Below are 21,646 nucleotides of genomic sequence, written 5' to 3'. Positions count from 1 at the left end.
AGTGTTGCTTTAAAATTGTATTTTAAAGGCATTAAAACACTTTGTATGATTTGATTGTTACTAAACACCTACAAATATTCTAATATGAAATTGAATGTGAATTAAAGCAGAAGTAAGCGATCCGGTCGTTTTGGCTAACTTCTTGTCAGCCGATGGAGTTAGCAGCCCCGCCCTCGTCCTACGTCACCACATTCACGCGCATCCCTTGGCTGCACACACAGCCCTTCATGCCGTTCTCTCTCCTCATTGGATAAAGGTTGTAGGATACAAGGAACATTTTCTCCTCGGTTTACAGCAGAGCAGAGTGACTGACAGACCCGTGTTTCAGACGAAACACTCTATATAAGTGATTGCTGTCGGAAGATATAACTATTTAAGACTTATATTAACACAAACACTCTGCTTTAATGGCTGCTATATGTGTGTCATGTCTTTTGTGTGTTCCCCTTACTTTAAGGTTTCCTGTTTTATTTTGAAATCACTTTGTCTTTTTCCTGTCCTCCTGTGCCTAACTTTGTTTCTGTTCTTCTTTTGGACTTTTCTATTGCCTCCTTTTTTGTGCCATCAGGGACAAAAAAGTATGTGTTTTTGTGTGTGTGTGTGTGTGTGTGTGTGTGTGTGTGTGTGTGTGTGTGTGTGTGTGTAAGACCCACCACCCCTCCTACACTGGAGCTAGACACCCAGACTGCAGCCATGTAGTTTGTAGTTGTTTTTTACAGTCCAAACATATCCCTCCACTTTTCACAGCTGATCTATAAAGTGTCTATCTATGCCAGGAAGTCAAATATAGTTGCACAGCAATGTCATTCAGTTCTAATCCAAATCAAGAGCTTTCCATTTCATTAGACCCCCCGTCCCACTCCCTCCAACTGATGGTTGGAGTCTCAGCTCCACAAATTACTCTGCAGTATCTGGCAGCGACTCAGCACTTATAAAACAAAGTTCCCTGTAATTCCCAAGGGTCTAATTTTAGAAAAGGAAGGCTGTCATCACTTTTGATAAAAGTGTGGCGGCAAATCTCTTCGATTTATTGAACGATATTCAATTTTAAAGTCCAAATTGTAAAAAAAAAAAAAAAAAAAAAAGAAGAAGAAAAAAGCTCAGATTATTTCGGAGCTAAATTTAGTCGTTAATCACTCAAACGGGAGTTAGGATGTTTGGTTTGATATATTTAACATCAAGCAGGAACCATTTAGGAGATTAATGGGAAAACTGGGCTATATCTCTCAGTGGGTGGAGATGAAGACATACTGAGAAGAGAGTAATTAATTATTAACTATAAACTGAGGCACTCGTGTTCATGGTGTCTTTACCAAACTGTGCTCGGTATCTGAATGACACTCATTAGTGCAGGTCAACATGTCTACTGAGGTTAAACAGGTTATAAAAAGCTTGTTCAACGAATTTACTGAAGCTACTGACGTCCCAGTTTGTCTGGTGTGGCCCCGGTTTAAAGATGGACGTCACGAGCCCAAGAAAACATCTGTGAAACAGAAAAGTCCTGGGGCCGTAAACACAAAGATTCCTGGCACTATGGCAACACAATTACAAACAAAGTCAGTGGAATGACGCAACATCCCAGTTGATGCCTCGTCGACAGACCACCAAAGCGACAATGTTGCGTGGCGGAGGCATCGGAGACAGCTTGGAGAGTTTCACCGCCTACAGGGGCTGCACCTGGAAGAGGGAAGCTGAATATTACGAAATTGCACGACACGGAGCGACAAATTGTGACTCCACTTTTTCGCTTTCAACTTTGAATCTTCACTAATTTCGTCGCGCCACAAGTAAAAGTCGCTTTTGGTCTGTACAGCGTAAGAATCTTTGTGAATATGGCCCCTGGTTTTCAATATTCACTGCAAAACTCACCACAATTAAAATGAAAATGTTGTTGATCATCTTCTGGCCCACTTGTTATTCCCTGTAACCCAGAGTAAATTAATATAACACAAGTAGGGATTTTAATGTTGGATGATTGGTTTGTCCACTACGCTGGCCCAGCCTTAAATATCTTATTGTTTCATGAACTGCAATACAACTCTTTAAATTATATATATATATATCTTCACTGATCCCCTAACTTTCTCTGTATTTCTGCTGTTCAATGCAGCCTCACATTGTGGCTGTGGTCTTGTTTTTTTTTTAAATTACTGTTATTTCTTATAATATGACCCAAGGCTATAGATTGACTGAGAAAAATAAACTTTAATTAATCGCATAATTAAGAGGTAGCTGCTCATCCCCTCCCCTGTCTTTGTCTTTGTTCCTTTTATCAGTCCATTCTGGATTAAAGATTAACAAATCTTTCATTATTAATCCTTCATGTGCTGTATTTACACAGTGTTATCCAGTGTTTTTTTTTGTGTGTGTTTTTTTTAATGCTCACGCCTTCACTGTTTAACTTGTTGTGGTTCAAACCGGAGGCACAAACCACCAGGAAACAACGGCTGCAAACAACTGTCTGGTTTATTTATCCAGAGAGAAGAATTGTGAGTGCTGATTGCCATGGGTCTAAACAAGGAAGCAAACAGATTATGATATCCTGCTCAAACAAACCCTGAATCCATGCAGCCTTTAAATCGTGATACATATTTGCACAATTAAGTATCATAAATATTTCAAATGCAAACTCTATGAGTAGGAAGAGACTGGTACTTACCTTGAAGGTCACTGGTGATGGTCCTTTTGAAGGTGGGCAAGAACAAGTGCACACCCTACCCCATTGCTGTTATGATTCAGTGAGAACTAGACACAATTGCAGACGACTAAAGAAGCAGTTTATGAGCTTTATTGAAGCACAGCGGGGTTTCAAAAGGCAGGAGATTGGGCCGAGGGGCAAACAAATCAAAAGGGAGCAGGCAGACGGACAGTCACAGACGGACGAGGAATCGTAAGAATTAGCAGGTGAGGTCAGGCGAGGAGCACCTTCAACAAAGTTTTTTTTTTTTGGTGTGTCTGTGTCTTTTGTGTTGGTTTTTCGAGTCTTCTGATTTGTGTTTGCAATTTTGGTTGGAGACCCTTTTTGTGGTGTCCGTTGACCTTTTGTTTGATCATTTGTTGGACTGCCAGAGACCTTTTGCGTTATTACCTTTTTGTCATAAATTACTTTTGTTTCCTGTGGTTTTGTTGTCTGCAGTTGGGTCCAGTTTCTCCTGAACCGTGACAGGAAGTCCCCATCCAGGCATCTGTTTACATCTGCACCACCACCACCACCACTCTGCACGTCTGAGAAAATAAACTTTTTGGGGAACTTTTTGGTTTGGCAAATCCTCCTACTCTCCACCACGCAGGTTTCCCTGATGTGTTGTCCATGATGACCTTTTCACTTAGATGTGCAGAGAAACGATTGCAGCGTTTTGCTGCTACAAACTGTGAAGTCTTTTTCTGAAACCCCTTAAGTATGAAGATCACCTCTTCGGTTCACCTTTACTTTTCACAGACAACGTTGTATGAAACTTGCAGCCTCAAGAAACGCCTGTTCCAACCCAAGATGCTATCAAATATTACTTGACATCTGGTGTTTTCCTGAAGCCTTTCACTAGTTTTACCAGGAGAACTCCACTTTCATTGCACCGTCTGAGAAAACCCTGTTCACCTCTTCAGGTAGCAGCACCGCCATTTAGAGGGAAAGACTTTTTTTTATTTTTATCTCGTCTAAATGTGAAGTACAGAAGGTTATAAAGAAAAACATCTTCTGAGTGCACGAGTGCTGCAGGTTAGATCGAGAGATCTTTTCTAAAAGTGCTTCACTGAGGTAAAAAAAAAAAAGCAGCTTCACTGAACCCTCAAAGACTTATTGTAGAGTGGTTTTAAAGCTTTGCTGCTTTTATTTTTGAAATAACCTTGAGTCTGTTTTACACAACAAGCTCTAAAAAAAAAAAATTAGCCAAAAAAAAAAAAAAAAAAAAGATAACGAAGCGAGAGGTGGGTTTTAAAAGGAAGTATTGACCTTTCAAACTGAGGTCCAACACATGCTGCCCAGCTCTCCTTGGCCATTCATCTGAGCAGACTGTAAGTTTCTGTCTGCGGCGCAGGGGGCCGTGGCTCTCATCCTTCCTGTCTGAGAAACACTTGTCAACACAGGCGGCTTTTCAATTGATCCACTCGCAAACTGATTTAATTAAGCCCTCGTTGCAGCCAAGCATGCAGGCCCCACATAATCAGCTCGATATTGTCTGAACAGCTCGGAGCCGGTGCCGGCCGATATCAAGCCGAGAATGTTTCGGGGATATTTTTTGGCAGGGCTCCCCTGGCAGGCGCCTTCCCCTCATGTCACCAGAGATCCAGACGTATGGCGCACTCAACATGAGCTTTCATAATGTTTTAAGGGTTCGCTCCATCCATCCTCCACAGACTGCGATGTTATTAGACTGGAATCCATATTAAACAAATCAAGGTGGGAGGCTCTGCGTATTTTTTTTTCTCAACAAGCTAATCTGAAAACTGAAAGCTGCTGCTACAGTAGCTGCATAATGAAGCGAAAGTGTTTCGAGGAGCAGTAACCTTCATGTTCTCACAGCCTCTTTCTTGCTTCACAAGCCTGAAGTCTGCAGGTGCGTGTGGAGTTAACTTTCTTAGATCCTTTTGCTGCCATATCACTTAGCAAATGTTTCTGTGCATTGTTTTTCTTTAGGCCTATTATAGAGAATCAAGAGGCTGAGATGAACTCACAAGTTAGAGTTAGTTCAGGGGTGTCAAACCTGAGGCCCGCGGGCCAAAACCGGCCCAGCAGAGGGTTCAATCCGGCCCACAGAGATTGATGGACCAGTAGAACAACGTTTATTACAAAATTTGTTGGGTGAATTAATATATTAAATAGGTTACAACCCAATAGTAATATTGATACATTGGGATCAGTCTAATATAATTTGACATGTATTGGTACAGCCACAGATGTGTTTTTCCGGTCAAGTCACTTCTGGTTTTCACTTTTCCTTGATTTTCTTTGTTAAGAAATTTTATTCTCTGATCAATTTGCCAAGTGTGAAAAGAAGAGGCATGATATTGTTGAAATTGCACATATTTTTATCAAAAAATCTCAGGTTGTTCATCAAATGTTTTGTAAAAGAATAGTTCATTATCTGTAAACATCTTAATAATGTACAAAATCAAAGGGAAAAATCCAAATATCTTTTTATTTATGGGTAATGCTATTATTTTACTGGTCCGGCCCACTTGAGATCAAATTGCGCTGATTGTGGCCCCTGAACTAAAATAAGTTTGAGTTGCTTTCTGGAACGACCTGTGTGTATTTTCCTGGTCCAGCCATAAATACAGTATCTGACCAATAAGTGGAGTGAACCTTGCCCTGTTGCTTGTAATGATTCTGGTTCACTTGAATTTTTCCTGATGTGGAAACAAAACCAAAACCAAGAGGGAAAATGCTGCAAGTTTATAAACTCATTAATTGAATCGGAGCAGAGCAAACTTTAGGTGTGAAAATGTTCTTAGTCCCTCCAGCATACTGTAGGTCTGGCCTAAGGTTTCCTACCAGTCAGTATGTCCAGCAAATCTCCCGGGTATTTGCTCAGGAACCATCCTAATCAGATGTTTTAACCACCCAGAGGGAGCTTTCCTCTGAGGGAGCTCTCCTCTGATGTCTGAACTCCTGACCTCGATCCATGAGGCTGAGCTCAGACACCTCAGGGAGGAGACGCGTCCTTTCCGCTGCTCTTGAATTTTATGATCTCGTTCTTTTTGCTCACAATCTCGAACTCAGGAACCCCAGACAAGGGGCTTTGTCTTCTGGCTCAGCTTCCTCCTCCTCCTCTTCCAGTACAACATCTGCATGACTGCTGATGTTGCACCGTTGTTGTCCACATGTCGATCTCATCATGCCCCCATTTTATCACAAGATACTTAAACTCTCTAAAAAACATTCTCACTCACAGACAGGACACCATTCATTATGAAAAGACTTTCCAAAGGTTTCCTTATCTGTTCAAAGCGCTTCCCCATCAAAGCCTCATTCATCAATTTACATGCACATTCATGCACTTTTCTTTCTTTTACCTCCACTTTTCTGACATTAACACACATTCACACACCAATGATAAATAGAAGGACGGGGAAAATTGGGGATGGGGAAGCAAGGAATTAAACCAATGAGCACTGATGGACCAGTTAGTGGAGAAACCTGCGAATGGGATTGACTGAGATGTTATAAGATCCAGATATTGAATTATTTCTGTGCTTTAAACTGAACAAAAGTTGCAAAACTCTCTGATAAAAGCCTCTTATAATGGTTGACAATGACCAGCGGCTGTTGGCAGAAATGGACCAAGAAATGTATCAGCGTGCCAACAAGAATAAATAAGATTAGAGGAGTTCCTGCTGCTAATATGAATGTGAACAAACCAGGTTTTTCACCTTTTCACAGACAGAGAGTGAGACTTGACCCCTGACCTCTGTGTTAAGGATGGTATGCGCTCTAACAGGTGAGTTTTGTTTGTTTATTTATTTTCACATATCAAATTTAAAAAAGATATAACATATATATAACAAAAAACCCTCCAGGGGCTTGTAGGGTGGCATTCTCCGACTACAATTCTAAGCTAATGAGCATACATTTGTGAGGTACAAAAGTCGTTCATACATAATAAATACAAACATGGTTTAACATGATTTAACATTGTACAATGCAATACAAAAAGCTTGATAAACATATGATAAGAAATATAAAATAATCCCAGTTTAGATAGGCAGACCATGTGGAAAGTATTGGCTGGTTAGCAGGAGAGACTTTAGTGCTCTCCTAAATTGTTGTAAAGATAAATCAAAAAAATGTACAGGTAATAAATTCCATATTCTTGGTCCACGATAAAGTATACAGAACTGTGATTGAGAGGTACAGCAATATTGGGTTCTAAGGTGACAAGAGTTACGTGTGGAATAGGTGTGAAATTGATAGTTGTATGCAAACATATAATGAAAAGATGATGGAAGGAGTTTTTTTAGGGAACCATAAACAAATAAACCAATCTGAAGATGATTCACTTGATAAACACTGAGGATACCCGACTGAAGGAATAGAGGCTGTGAAGAATGTCTTTGATAAGCACAGCTTATTATTCTTACCGCTCTTTTCTGAAGCTGGTATATGGGTTTGAGCTTAGTTTGGTAAGTGCTGGCCCAAATGATGTTACAATAATTTATATATGGATAAACCATTGCATAATATAACATAATGGCAACCTCAGTGTTGATCAGGAGACGAATTTTACGAAGTATTCCAATGCTTTTGGCCATCTTGGTGGTTATGGCTCTAATATGAGGTTTCCAGGACAAAGATTCATCAAGCAGTATGCCAAGAAAACGGGTATAATGCACATTAGTTAAAGGTATTGTATCAATTTCAATTTTAAGAGAAGAGTTAGGAAACCCTGGTTTTAACCCAACGCTTATAGTTTATATTCAAAAATCAGACGTGAAATGTATTCTGCATGTTTATTATAAATTATATATACAGCCTGTTAAGGGTGACATAAAAATGCAACTTGTTTACATGGAAACTTCACAGTGCACCTTTAATGTTAAACATGGCTGTGATGTTCAGGCCCTCGGAGAGTGAACAGACTGTCACACTAGATTCAATATGATATAACTGAGGCCCTGAAATCTGTCTGCCGTGTGCCGTGTGATTGCTCTGAAACAGCTCGTCAGGTTCACTTCAACAACCGCGTGCATGTGTTCAACGATGACAACGATCAAGACCCTTTTAGCAGGTTTTAAAATAAAACATCTCCCCGTGCCGCCAAAAAATCAATGGGGCTTTTTCTTTTTTTTTTGGCCAAAATGAGGAAGTAGAGAGATGAAAGTGAAGCAGACAGACTGACAGATGGACAGACAGTCAGTCAGACAAGATTGAAAGCAGCATAGAGCAGAGAGCCTTAATATTTCAGATCTTATGCATTATTTATAACCTGGGCGAGTCGGCGGAATATGCCAGAGTGCTCTTGGGTGAATGGAGAGTTTTCGATTCAGCGCCACGTGTGTGTCTCTCCGTGCGTGTGTGTGCATGTGTGTGCGTGTGTGTGTGATTGGCGAAGCAGTGGATGAAAGACAAAGATGAAAGCAGCAGCCTAGAGGCTCTAACTGCAAGATCCATCTGTTGATGGTGTGAAGCTCTGAAGTTACTTTAGCTCTCAGGTATAGGCACGCCTGGTGGCCGGCAATCAGAGGTGTGTGTGTGTGTGCGTGTGAAAGTGGGTGTGTGTTTTCATAAAAATCAACGAGGCGGGGAAGTGATGTAGATGAGAGGTTTTTAGACAAAACCACCTGCTAGCAGCAAAGTCATTAAGACCCACCTCTTATTGTCTGTACAACACACACACACACACACACTGGAGAGGAGAGCTACAACTCATCTTTTTATGTAAACACACTAAATTAGAGTCCGACCAATGTGCGATTTTTGATCCCTAAAATATGGTTCAAACACTAGCAACTAGTCTGTATTGGAGACACGTAACTTCGACAAATAACGACAAATAAGGTCCTGGCTTGAAGGAGAAAAACAGGACAACATCATCTGCAAAAAACAAAGGCTGTGTCCGAAATCACTCACTCATTCACTACGCCCTATACTCACTATACAGTGAATTCAATGTAGTGGACTATATAGTGGACTCACTGGTAAAAGGAGAAAACACTTTCAGACACTACTCTGCAGCACAGGTAATTACGTATTACGCCGTGATCGTAACGGTGATCCATGACAGGGTCATCCTTCCCCAGGTCCTATGTTCCCCACTTTGTATTTGACCCAGGTAACATGCAGTTTTTTTCCCCCCATACCTGGAAGTGGAGTTGTGGCGTCGCAGATTGTTGCCTATTTTTGAGTGAGAAGTTGAGTTGTGACTTTGCGTGAGAAGTGGAATTGTCCCATTGGTTGGGTTTAGGCAATGAAGAAAGGAGTTGGTTAAGTTTCATTTAAAAAAACAGGTAGAGAGAGTCCAGATAAGTAGAGAGAGTCCATCGACCGGCAACAGCGGGGAACATAGGACCCTCAAGAAAAAGGGGAATGGAGAACGTAGGTACGCTCCCATCCTTGACTGCAATCCATGATGGGATATCTTGCTTTGGTTAGTGACCATCTGATGTTCACTACATTTCGCAGTGAACTACAATGAGTGCACTATATAGTGAACATTAATAATCACTAAACATTTGAACACACTACTACAAAATGGTGTAGACACTATATAGTGAGTATTGAGTGATTTCGGACAGTGGACATGGTTAAAATCGTGAGGTCCCCAAACCAGACTCCCTCTGGCCACCGGCTGCTGAGGTGGCTTGGGCATCTGTTTGGGATGCCTCCTGGACGGTGGTGTTCTGGGGAGGTGTTCTGGGCATGTCCCGCTGGGAGGAGGTCCCGAGAAAGACCATGGTCACACTGGAGGGACTATGTCACTCGGCTGGACTGGGAACGCCTTGGGATCCTCCTGGAAGAGTTGGAGGAAGTGTCCGGGGAGAGAGAAGTCTGGGCAACTCTCCTTAGACTGCTGCCCCAAAGACCCGGCCCCAGATGAAAAGGACGAAGATGGATGGATGGATGGATGGATGGATGGATGGATGGATGGATGGATGGATGGATGGATGGATGGATGGATGGATGGATGGATGGATAGTCAGAATGGCCTCAGTGCAGCACTTAAAGCAGAAGTAAGCGGAATGTTTGTGTTAATATAAGTCTTAAATAGTTATATCTTCCAACAGCAATCACTTATATAGAGTGTTTGGTCTGAAACACGGGTCTGTCAGTCACTCTGCTCTGCTGTAAGCCGAGGAGAAACCTTTCCTTGTATCCTACAACCTTTATCCAATGAGGAGAGAGAACGGCATAAAGGGGCGGTCCTCTCTGTGTGTGCAGCCAAGGGATGCGCGTGAATGTGGTGACGTAGGGACGAGGACCAATAGATCCATGACGAGGGCGGGGACTGCTAATCGGCTGACAAGAAGTTAGCCAAAACGACCGGATCGCTTACTTCTGCTTTAATTATTTCGAAATTTAAATAAAGTAAATTAAATTAATAACAAAGAGGGCAAAGGCCACACTTTCTTTTCACTCAACTCCCCCATCTGTCCTACAGTGTCTTGTGGAGCAAACCAGAGAAATTAGATGAAATCCAAGAAAAAGACCTCACTTAATCAACTGATTAAATGTGTTTGCGTCCTGGTATAAATGAATACATCAATACTGGTGAATGGGATCTTGATGTGTAAACGCTGCCTGTCATGCTGTCGTCAGTATTTGTTGTGCAGAGCAGGTTTTTGAGGAGGAGCTGCTCAGGAGGAGAAGGAGGAGGAGGAGGAGGAGGAAGCAGGAAATGGGAAGCTTCCTGGGATCAGAGGTTATAGAGATGATTGAGTTCAGGTAGCAGACTTTCGTCGACCTGCAGCAGAAACCTGAGCTGTCTCCAGGCAACAGATGACTGTCGGGTGTATGAACCTGAGTTTGTTTCTCCCTTATAGTGAAAACACAATGTCTGCGTTGTGTATGCGTGCCGGCTGCTGTCACTGAAGCTTGCATGCTGCATATTCACACCGGCTGTGTTGGGTTGCTGCTGTAAATCTGATCTGACAGCAGATTTACAGTCAGGGAGTTTGCAGTTAACTGTAATGTGGCAGTTCTCTTTGATTATAAATTAATTGGATATATTTTTGACAGACTCCATCTACAGCTGCTGAAATGTTTAGAAAATACCTGAAAAATTTTTCATATCTGCATCACATTCAGCTTTAGTGCAGACACAGACATCTGTGGACGGTCTTATGTAACATTACTGATGATATCAAAATGACAACAGGTCGTTTCTATTTTTGCTGGAAGACAAAAAAAAGAAAAAAGAAAGGCAAGATGCCAAATCTCTACATCAGTGGTTCCTGGTGTGTGTGTGTGTGTGTGTGTGTGTGTGGGCTGGTGGAGGTTTTGCAAGTGGGCGGATGAATCATTTGCAAAACAGAACAATTTTAGTGAATAAAATCAAGATTCATTGGAAGTACATGAAAATACCAGGACGTTCTGCAGCAGTGATGCGCACACACACACACACACAGACACACACCCACACACACACACACACACACACACACACACACACACACACAGGTGCATCCAGTGTGTCCCTGACCTTTGACCTGACAATATTTGTCTGAGACGCTACATGTACAGTAAGTTACATTAGAAGATTTATTTCATCATAACTCTTGAGGATCTCAGTGTAAATAACAGACAAACCCACTGGCCTATATAGATCCACCACCTCCTCTACATATTAACCTGAGGCCTGCAATATTTCATAATTGGATGGGATTACCCAGTGTTCATATATTACCCAGAAGCCACCACACCACCATGCAATCTTTTAATATTAAAGTTTATGGACTATATTAATTGCTCTGACTTTAGAAATGGTGTCCTGTGTACTGAGCTTCATCATGTGTAATAAAGGTTGATGATTACGTTTTTTTCCCTTCTTCTTCTTTTTTTTGCTCCAGCCACCATAACAGCAATGCAATTTGTCTACAGTCCCTTATGGTGCCACCATAACAGCAATGCAATTTGTCTACAGTCCCTTATGGTGCCATAACCTACATGTTGTATGCACACACATGCAGAGTTGCAGACATACTACACATGCACTCACACACACATGCAGACATACTATCCTTGCTCTGCTAAATGCACCTGTTTAGTTTCCATCAAGTCCATCCTTGGGCCCCTGGGTCCTCCAGCTGTGAGCAGACCCCGCCTCCCTCCCTGCTATTGGGCCGTATGAGGACTACGGGCTGGCGGGAGGAGGAGGAGGAAGAGGTGGTGGTGGTGGGAGGGGGGGAGTGTGTGCGCTGATTGTGACAGCTTTGCAGCGGCTGAGCGCAGCTTGACTCGCCGGCTGCTCAGCGGGGTCTCTCTCCCTCTCTCTCTCTCCCTCTCAGTCAGAAAGACCCTGATCTGATCCCGGCAGCAGCAGCAGCAGCAGCAGCAGCAGCAGCAGCGGTGTGAAAAGCCTCCGGGGAGGATTCATTCAGCGATGCCTCAGCCGGGACTCCTACTCCTCCTCCTCAGCACCGCATCGCTGTACAATAGCCGCGTCTTGGACACATTTCTCCAGTCCTCCTCCTCCTACTAGTGAAGAGTCCGCGCTCCTCAATCCATCCACCTGCCTGCGAGCGCGCGTCGGGGGGGAACTCTACTCCAGCAGCCCATGGAGGGATGTTGTTGTCGTGATGATGCTGTGCACAAGGAGAACTAAAACTTTGGTGTCGACATGCGTGATCCTGAGCGGCATGACCAACATCGTGTGCCTCCTGTACGTCGGCTGGATCACCAACTATGTGGCCAACAACAACAACGGAGGTCCCAAAGTTGCGGAGAGCAGCAGCAGCGGCGGCGGCGTTGGAGGTGCAGCCGGTGGTGGTGGCGTCGGCGGCGGCGTGGGTGTCGGTGCAGCAGCAGCCGGCGGTGGTGAGGCGGATCAGAGAAAGTTGGAGGAGGACAGTAAAGGAGAAACACTGAGGATTATCGAGAGGCTGGACCGACTGGAGAGCGTCGTCAACGAGCACATCAAAGGTCAGAGCAGCGTTTGTTTGGTTGGTGGTGTTTGTTTCTCTGTGCTCACCTGGCTGAGAGAGTCACAGGAGGAGAGTGCATGCCAGTAGCCTAATAAGGGTACAATTTACTCTGAGTTGACTTTAGCTCCTTGTAGGGACATTAAAGCAATATTTAAGTTTGTTTAAACTGAAGTCCTCTGATCAATTAGTCAAATTTTCAGAGGTTTAATTAATGATTTTTATGATAAAAGGCATTAACAAGCTGCTCCAGCCTCTTCAAAGTAAATTCATTGCAGGCTGCTTTTCTCATTCAAACCCTGAACCTCGTGTGATTGTGGCATTTCCACTATTTTATTGACCATACATGAAATATACAACAATTAATCAGATAAATAATGAGCACATGAATTAAAATAACCATTAGTCTCAACCCACTGGGAACCTGACTAGTTATATAATCTGTTTACTTTATGATTAAGTCATTTAAAATTACATCCAGTATACTGTATGTGAATGCTCAGTATCACACTTGTGTAAGTGTGTCAGTTGCACACAAGACTGTGGCTTACAGGCTCTTTATGATGTCACAAGTTATGCAAAATATGCTAATGGCCTTCAAAGTCAGATTTACAGTGGATAGAGAAACTTTTCTGCAACTGTTTGACACTTGTATTTAGTTTCATACAAGAGGAGATGAAGAAAATCAGCAAATATTCACATAAAGAGAGAACTTTTTTTTGCCATCGACCTCCTCTCATTTCATTTTACACCTGTAGGTGCTGGGAAGTATGTGTGAAAAGTTTTCTAAAGCTTTTTCTGGCTCTTACAATCCAGCTGCTGTGTGAAATCTGATGGATTGTGGGTAATTCACTGCGTCGGTCTCGACTGGATTACAAGTTGTAAAAAAAAAAAAAGTGTGTGCAGCAGCTCACTGCTCCTCTCTGCAGGAGGTTCATATGGCCTGAGGCTGCATTAGCTGCTGCTCCTTCTATAGCGCGTAGAGCTTCCAGCAGTCAAGTTGCATTGTGGGCAATCATGTAGGACAGGACAATGTTGTTGGGATGTTTTTGAGGAAATTACTCCAGTAGTTAATTGATCAGCGGTTCCCTGATGAATTGGCTCAATCATCATCATCATCATCATCATCATGTGTGTGTGAGAGAGAAGGTCACATTGTTGTGTAGTTTTATGGCTTGTGATCATTTGTTCATCATAATGTTAAGTTATGACTTGGGCTGCGTCCAAAGTGAAAACAGCGTTGACTCAAGTCCCATCGACAGTTCGTGTCCTATTTTAATGTACTATTTGTATTTGCATCATCGCCCCATTTATAGGCCCCCCCCCCCCCCCCCCCCCCCTCCCCCCCCCCCCCCCCCTCTCCCCCCCCCTTCCACCCACCCCCTCTCTCGGCCATCTCTTAAAGTCCAACCTAAATTCAGAATCAGATTAGGTCGTTTGTCTTAACGACGCTATTCAGGTCAGAACAGGACAAACTTTTTTTTCTTTAATTCTTATTCTTTCAGTCAGATTATGATGTAACGTCTTCTTCCAGGACGCTAAGACGCACTAGTGTCGGTGTGTTTACTGTCGGTGGGAGAGGACAGCTTTGTTCATTGATAAAAAACGTTTCAGTGACACACACAACCACACACACACACAGGACTAATGCTACTCCGCCTGGATCCTCCCAAGTTTTAATTATCCTCCTCAGAGCCGAACGTCTAGTGAGTCAACACGTTGAAAAGTGGGACAAACTCCTTCCTTTATCCTCGGCTAAATGGGACAGTACATGATACACTAAGTGAACGTAGGATTTAGGGAGGAATGTGTAGCTACTGAGATGATTAACGGTGGAGTACTGTAGCTTTATACTCTTCAGTGAGAGCTTTTCCCACAATGCCGCAGCCAGAGAACGCCCTGCCCATCCCTCCCCTCGAGGAGACGACGGCCAGGAAGATGTACAGTATCTCAACATCTCAGAGAAAAGGCCGCTGATCCAGGATTAATTTTCATTTTTAAATAAGCTCGTCGAGAGGAGACTGCTAATCAGAGCTGCCAAATTAATGCTGATGATCACATTTACAGCTCAGGGAGTTTATTTCTCTCTGTCTCTCTGATCAGATTTGCACCAACAAACCTGCATCCGTTTGTGTATTCAGTGTCTAAACATTGTTAAAACACAAGCTGCATCTAATTCCACTTTCATATAAAACTTTAGACTGATCCTGACTAATAAGGTGTTGGACAGGAATCAACAAGTAACAGTTGAGCAGTCGTTTTCTGAAATATATGCAAATGAATGGACATTGCAGTCTGCAACTTGGCTGTGAGTGATTTTTTATTTTTTATTTTGCCTTATTAATCCTCTCGTCCTAATTAATTTAAATTTCTGTACTGTATGTGCACAAGGAGAATAATCAGATGAAACTTGTACTAATGCCACAGCAGATGACAGGTTGTTCCCACAGGCACAAACAACAGTTTACTTCTTTTTTCAAACACTTCCTCTAGTTGTTGTTGTTGTATTAGTTGCTCAGGTAATGAGGAGGTGAAAATCGATCGATCTAATATAACTCCAAATGTGAAAACCAAACCATCCGTCAGGTCAGAGTGTCGGTTTACAACAGGGGGCACTGTTTCCAAACTGGATGTCAGGATTGTCAGGGAGCATGGTCCCACTGATTCAGCGTCAGTTTTCACTTCAGTTCAGTTTCACAAGTTGGAGAAGATGAGATGAGCAGCAGAGGGGATCATTGATCAGGTTCATTGATAAGTAATGAGGCGTCAATAGAAGAAGTGAAATGTAAAGTCCTCTACAAACCTGTATGTGCACTTTAGAGGCTCATAACTGCAGCTCCTGTCAGTGCAGAGAGATGTTGGTATGACACACGGCACACTCATCATTAACACGGAGACTGGCAGACTGATGGTGAACTGAACTGTTGAGACGTGCGAGCACAATCTGCATCGGCTCTGAGGTTACAGCGGGTGAGTAAATTTAGCCTCCGGAGTGCTTGGCACACTCCTCTCCTGCACTCCACTCGGTCCTCGGAACCGGTGCCATATTACATTATCAGCCAGGGGCTGATGTGTTTATGTGTTTTACGCTTTGTCACTGATACAAAAAGATCAGGCTGCAGAGTAGAAATGCAGGTTTGGGGATAATTTACTGCTAAGGAGGGAGAAGAGAAAATATAAACTGTATGAAGATAAATAAATAATTATATATATTTTAAAAAGCCTTTTTGGTGAGAGTACCTTCACTGACATTGAAGTGGAGGCTGAATCAAAGTGTTTGTAATGTTTGAATGAGTTTATATGAGGGTATAAATACTGGTCTCAAGAACTAAATGTTCCCTTGAAGATAATGGTGTTTGCTGAGCTCGGGCTGTGTGAGCTGATAGTGAGTAATATCACACAAAGAGTTAAACACTAAATAAATAATGTGACATTATGAAATAAATACAGCTTTGATTAAAAACTGAAAGTTATTTAAAGTTTAAAACAAATGCTAATGATGTGATTACTCAGTTTCTTTTAAAGTCATGTTTTGTGACACGTTAATTTTCACAATTTAGTTTCGCATTGCAACTTCTCAGGTCAGTGAAGTAGTCTCGAGTGTCTCACCTTAAACTTCCCATCAGTCACGTCTGTTGAGCTTCTTTTTAGCATCCTCAGGCTAACTAGCTCCTGTTGGCTACAACAGCCAAAGACAAACTTTTAAAAACGTTGTTTTCTTTTACAAAGCTGTGAGAAACCTCTTGAGTGTAACTGTGAACCGATGAGCCGCTGTCGCCAGGAGACGATCTCAGTCACAGTCTCACAGATTTACGTGCAGCTCGCTCAGTCTCCATATTTACACCGTGTTTATTTATTTGCACCAGTGGTTAGCAGGTTGACTGAGGATTGCTGAATATAATACGCCTCTGATTAAACCGACCCTCTCCATCGCCTCCAAAACACCTGTTTCTGTGTAAGAGACTTTCAAGGAGATAGGAAAGTGTCAGTCAGACGAGTCCTGCTGAGAAAGATATCCCGAGGTGCCGAGGTAAGAGAGAAAAGACTTCCTCATCCTTCAAGCCTTTTCTCTCGTAAAAAAGTAAAACATGAAATACTTCAGCAGAATTTCACATATGCTCCCAGACTCCTGTCAGACTCTTGGAAACAGCCGAGAGTGTCAGTTCCTATTTTTCACGCTGTCTTTTTGAGGTCTTGTATTGTCTGTGGTGACACTGGTGTTAAAACGCCAAACACAAACTACAGCAGGTTAAACTTGTGCACCGTAAACAACTTTAAAGACCTTTTCACACCTGAAAGTCCAAACTGGTCTGAAGTTTTTTTTTTTTTACAATGTCTACATTTGATCCGGTTGGTTCTGGTTTCACTCTGCATTAATGCGAGCGCACCAAATAACTTTTTTTGACATATTGACGTCCTGTCTCCATTACCTATGCATCTCCCTCCACTTGACACTGATTAGTTTGTAAACAGTCATGCATATGACCTGGTCGCGTCACCAAAGCTCCAAAGTAGCGACCTACAGTAGGAAAATTAATGAACAAATTGTCATCAGGCAACAATAACCATACTGTTACGGCATTGCTACCAGCAGCATCATCGTCATGCTCAATATGGAGCCTACAGTAGTTCAGATTTGGATGAACGTCCTCGTCATGCAGAAGCTTTATCATCGCCAGCAGGAAAGAAGAAGGTGACTGTGAGCTCTGGCTCAGTGTGGTGTTGTGTGCACGGCTGCACGCTAACGTGTGTAGGCTAAGTCCGGACCGAGTCCACCTCTTACGGGTCCATATTTAGTGTCTTTGGAACTCTCTCACCTGTAAATTTGTTTTGGATTAAACAGAGAAGTCTGCACATCCTGACCAATCAAGGTCGGTGTGAACCCCTCCAAAAAAAGTAAAATCATGGTTTGAAATTGAAACTCTCTGAAGTCTCCCATGTTAAAATGTAATTCCTGTAACAGTGTCTTATAATTAGATTCTTGAGTATTGCGGCTCTAACTACCGTTAGCTTGCAGTAGTTTCTGAGCTTGTTGGAAGAGGCTGACAACACGTGTCATCAGGGGAAACATCATAAAACACAAACTGAGTTTTATACTAATTTCTATCTTGAAAAAAAAAAAAAAAAGTTCTGCTCACTCATAATTACAAATTAATGGGTAATATTTTAATTACTTTCCAGATTAATTCACCCACTATTTATTCATGGGATTCTAAATTTCATGATGTCTTTTCCTTTTTTATTTACTGACACTGAGCTCTCGGCCTCCACATGGAGCTGGCTTCGCAGTAATGAGAAGTCCTGACCGTGATGACTCAGGTGGCCCCTGCGGCTGGTGCCATGTTACATCGCCGGCCACGCGGAGGCAGAGGCTCAGTGGGCGGGGGAGGGGGGGAGGGGGGGAGGGATTCAGGTCATGAAACAGTGCATGTTTTAACACATTTGTTTACAGCCGTTCATTACTGCTCCACAGGGCTGCTCAGATAGAAACTCACACGAAGACGAGCAGGGGAATGATTATTTCAGATACACAATAGCCATGATTTTTTGCCCCGCAATTCTTGCTTCCTTTTGGTCTCTTGCATCTTCGGTGGTTTAGATCTGTCTCCTCACATGTGATGTTGTGTTTTGATCCGTGTTCTGCATTGTTTGTTTCTATCCTGCCAAGACCAAGTCTTATTTTTAGTAGTCTCTTTATGAGTCAATGCAAGTTGATCCATGTTGACAGTCTGCTGAAGAGGGGGGAGTGTGGACTTGTAAAACTGTGTGTGCGTATATAGTATGTGTGTGTGTGTGTGTGTTTGCGTCACAGTGTAAGTTGCATGTCGGGTGTGTCATCAAAGATGCATGACAGTGGTGTGAGATCTGATGTGGAAGTCCTAGCCTGCCTATGGAGCCTGTGCAGCGTTGCATGACGAAACCTCGTCACTGTAAACTTCCTGACATCAGGCTGCAGCGACACCACAACACACACACACACACACAAAGGTACACAGGGACGTTTGTGCAGAGAAATCAATCTTTTTTTCTTTTTTTTTTTGGCTCTGTGCTCTGAATCATCCCTGCTAGTCGCCCTCTCAGATGCCCGGGTACAAAATAATGTAATTTTTGAGGAAGAGCAGAGGAAGACTGAAGCACTGATGTAGGTGGACAATCAAAACAGCTGGATCATCGCCAGCGCTGAAGGACTCAACATCAAATCAACGACGACTTCTGTTCTTTTGAATGTTCAACGCCTCCCCTTCACTTACTTGCATCTTCCCCCTCACACCTTCATTTTAGAAACAAAAGGTGCAATAAGAAGTTGTGATAATTTAGTGACAAATCCGCACTTCTCCATTCTTGTTTTCGTCTGTCAGGTTGGAGGAGGAGGTGTGTGACGCTCTCCATTCCTGAAAGTGTCACTTTCGTCAGATTAAAAACATGATGGCTTTATTGCACCTTCTTTCATATTGCTCCGATCCGTGGTCGGTACTGTAGCTCACAGATTTATTAAAGGATGTTTCAGGGGACTTCACACCCATCACTGCATGCAGGAGATCTCCAAGGCGGTATTCCTTCACCTGCCCAGAACCACCACCACCACCGGCGTTTTATTGCACACAAAAAATATAGAGAAATATGTCAAATAAACAATTTTATACCTTTTTTCGAATCAAAATGTTCCAGAAACTAACAGCCTCAGGCTCCCGAAGTCCCTTTTGTGTAATCCTGTTTCATTTCCACCAGTTATGTCCAAGTCAGAGCCCTATTAAAAAAAAAGACTGCTTTGAGAAGCTGTTGTTTGTAAACACAAGGAAACGAGTGTTTCACTGCTTTTTGCACAGATCTGGACGAAAGTGTACAAGTTGAACGGACAATATGTCCAAACCAAAACTGAAGTGAAGTGAAGACTGGTGCATTATTTAGACTGAAGACTTTTTATTATGTCTAATATTGTATGAAAAAACTCAGACCCGTTTCCATGGCAACTATAACAGGACGATATTGATGATGGCAGCAGGTCTTGATCACTGCGTGTCTGTTTGGACAATGAGAGCGCTGTTGATTGCAGGCTCATTTTTCAAGCATCTTTCAACTTGTTTGGAGGTCAAAGCTCAGTCAGGTTTGATGCATTTGATGTAGTAAATCCAAATCAGAAAATTGGGCATTGTTTGAGTTGTGATGCTTCTTTCCTGTTGGAGTGGTTTCTGATGGCTGATATAATGGAGAACCTGTGATGTGAGTGCAGGGTTTCCACTACATGCATTTATTTGTGGCGGCCCGCCACGACTAAATTATTGCTGCCACTGCTTGAGTATTCTGGCAAACGCACAATAATAATCTACCAGTTACTATTACTTTGCACCCTTTTCCACTACAGAGTTACAGCTCTACTCGACTCGGTTTAGCTGCTTTTTCATCACACCTGACCAGTCCTTCATAGTTCCTCCTCAGCGGGGGCGGGGGCGCCATATCACGGTGGCTTTTTCGACCCAAACTCTCTCGTCTGCACCTTGATTACCGATGACCACAGCGTGGTTTTCCACACAGCAGTCATTTAACTCGGGTAACTCAGGACAGAATAACAACAGTCTCAGTACAGATCAGTGGGCGCTGTTGCCGGTGTGTTTTTAAAATTAGCGGGTTTGATTCTAGTGGGTTTGATTCTAGTGTCGGAAGTCACGCTCAAGTGCTAGTGGAAAAGTCGCCGCCGCCACTCCTTGAGTGTGAGGTTGATTGTCCCTCACTGTTCCTGCCCCCTGTGACCCAGCATGGATCAGCAGTGTAGCTAATGGACAGATGGATGAAATCCCAGTGATTCTAGTGGCACCTTTAGCACTTCCTTGAAACTAGTTTGTCCATTTATTGAAGTTTAGCAAGTGCAAAGAACTTTTGCGTCTATCCCAGCAGAGAGCAGGGTTGCTACAGTAAAGGAGCTGGGTTATTTAGGTGGATCTGAAGTGCAGGTGAAGCTCCCGAAGTTCTTGAAAAGGCTGCCGGGTTCTGCAAAAAGTGTTAAAAAATGCACCGAGACACTTATGAGATGGAGTGCGATCGCTGCAAGACTGAGAGACAGAAATTCTGTATATGAATAAGATACAGGATGGATCAAACTACATGTTACGTTAGTATCACTTTCATCAGCCAGGAACTCTACAAGGACGACTGTGATTACTATTCATGACTAACCCTTACAATGCTGTACTGTAAGAGCCGTCTGTCCTGAAGGAAGAAATATAGATAAAAGACACAACGCCAAGATGGAATCAAAGAAGGGTTTGAGTCTCCTCTGACTCTGTGCAGGTTGCAACTCAGGACTGTTAGCACCTTATTGAAATGAGCCTCATCAGGCTGAGGCGGCAGCGGCAGCTTTTATGTCACAGAGTTACATAAGACGAAAGAGAGATGACACAACAAGCTGAATATTTGTGTTGGAAACTCTCACATACACAAGCTTAAAATCCAATTATTGCAACTTTAGAGTTTCTGTAGAGAGTTATTTAATCAGATCAGATACTGTGTTGTTAATTTAAATATGATTAACACAAACTCTACACTTGGGATAAACTTTTATTTACCATTAACAGAGCTCATTATCTTGTATTCGGGCCTAAACGTGAAACTCTTCCTTCTTTTTTTCTTTAAAGTACTCCTCAGAGTTTAAAGAAAAATGTCAAGAAATTCCCAAATGCACACTATTTTCCTGTTTTTATACTTACTTGTACACACAACAGTGCCACAGTTCTGGGGTTGCAAGATTTGATCCTGGATAGAAAATTATCTACAACTTATCAGTCGCAGCCAGGCAACCGGCCTTTCAGTGTTTTGGCTCTGTAGATACTTTTTTTTTGTCCCTCTGTACAAATATTATCTTGGTAAAATATACATTGTATTTATCCAGCAGGTTTTTTTAGATGCAGCTGACACAACACTGATAGCACCGTTTCCTCAGTCGCCTTTACATGTTTTATCTTCTTATTTTCCTATTTTCATTTTCAATTTGCACAGACAGTATAAATAGTACAGGCTTTTATCCTTTGCTGGGTTGGGTGTTTTAAAGGTCCCATATTTTACCCTGTCCTGGTGTTTT

General features: G+C 42.6%; 1 protein-coding gene across 2 annotated transcripts in view; it reads left to right on the top strand.

Annotated features, from left to right (window-relative positions):
* Positions 1-11,831: 11,831 nt before the first annotated feature.
* LOC146986332 (polypeptide N-acetylgalactosaminyltransferase 18-like) overlaps positions 11,832-21,646 on the top strand; it is a 165,846-nt gene continuing 156,031 nt past the window's right edge. The window contains exon 1 of one of the 2 annotated variants that reach the window (XM_085780096.1): positions 11,832-12,574. In XM_085780096.1, coding sequence (XP_085636222.1) covers positions 12,232-12,574 — 343 coding nt within the window. In that variant the 5' untranslated portion in view covers positions 11,832-12,231. The remainder of the gene's footprint in view (positions 12,575-21,646) is intronic. The other variant, XM_085780095.1, reaches the window with a different exon arrangement.

This window comes from Trachurus japonicus, chromosome 6, assembly GCF_045865225.1.
Source record: "Trachurus japonicus isolate A0001 chromosome 6, Traja_1.0".
Taxonomy (NCBI): Eukaryota; Metazoa; Chordata; class Actinopteri; order Carangiformes; family Carangidae; genus Trachurus; species Trachurus japonicus.
This window is presented reverse-complemented; position numbering and strand designations above follow the sequence as displayed.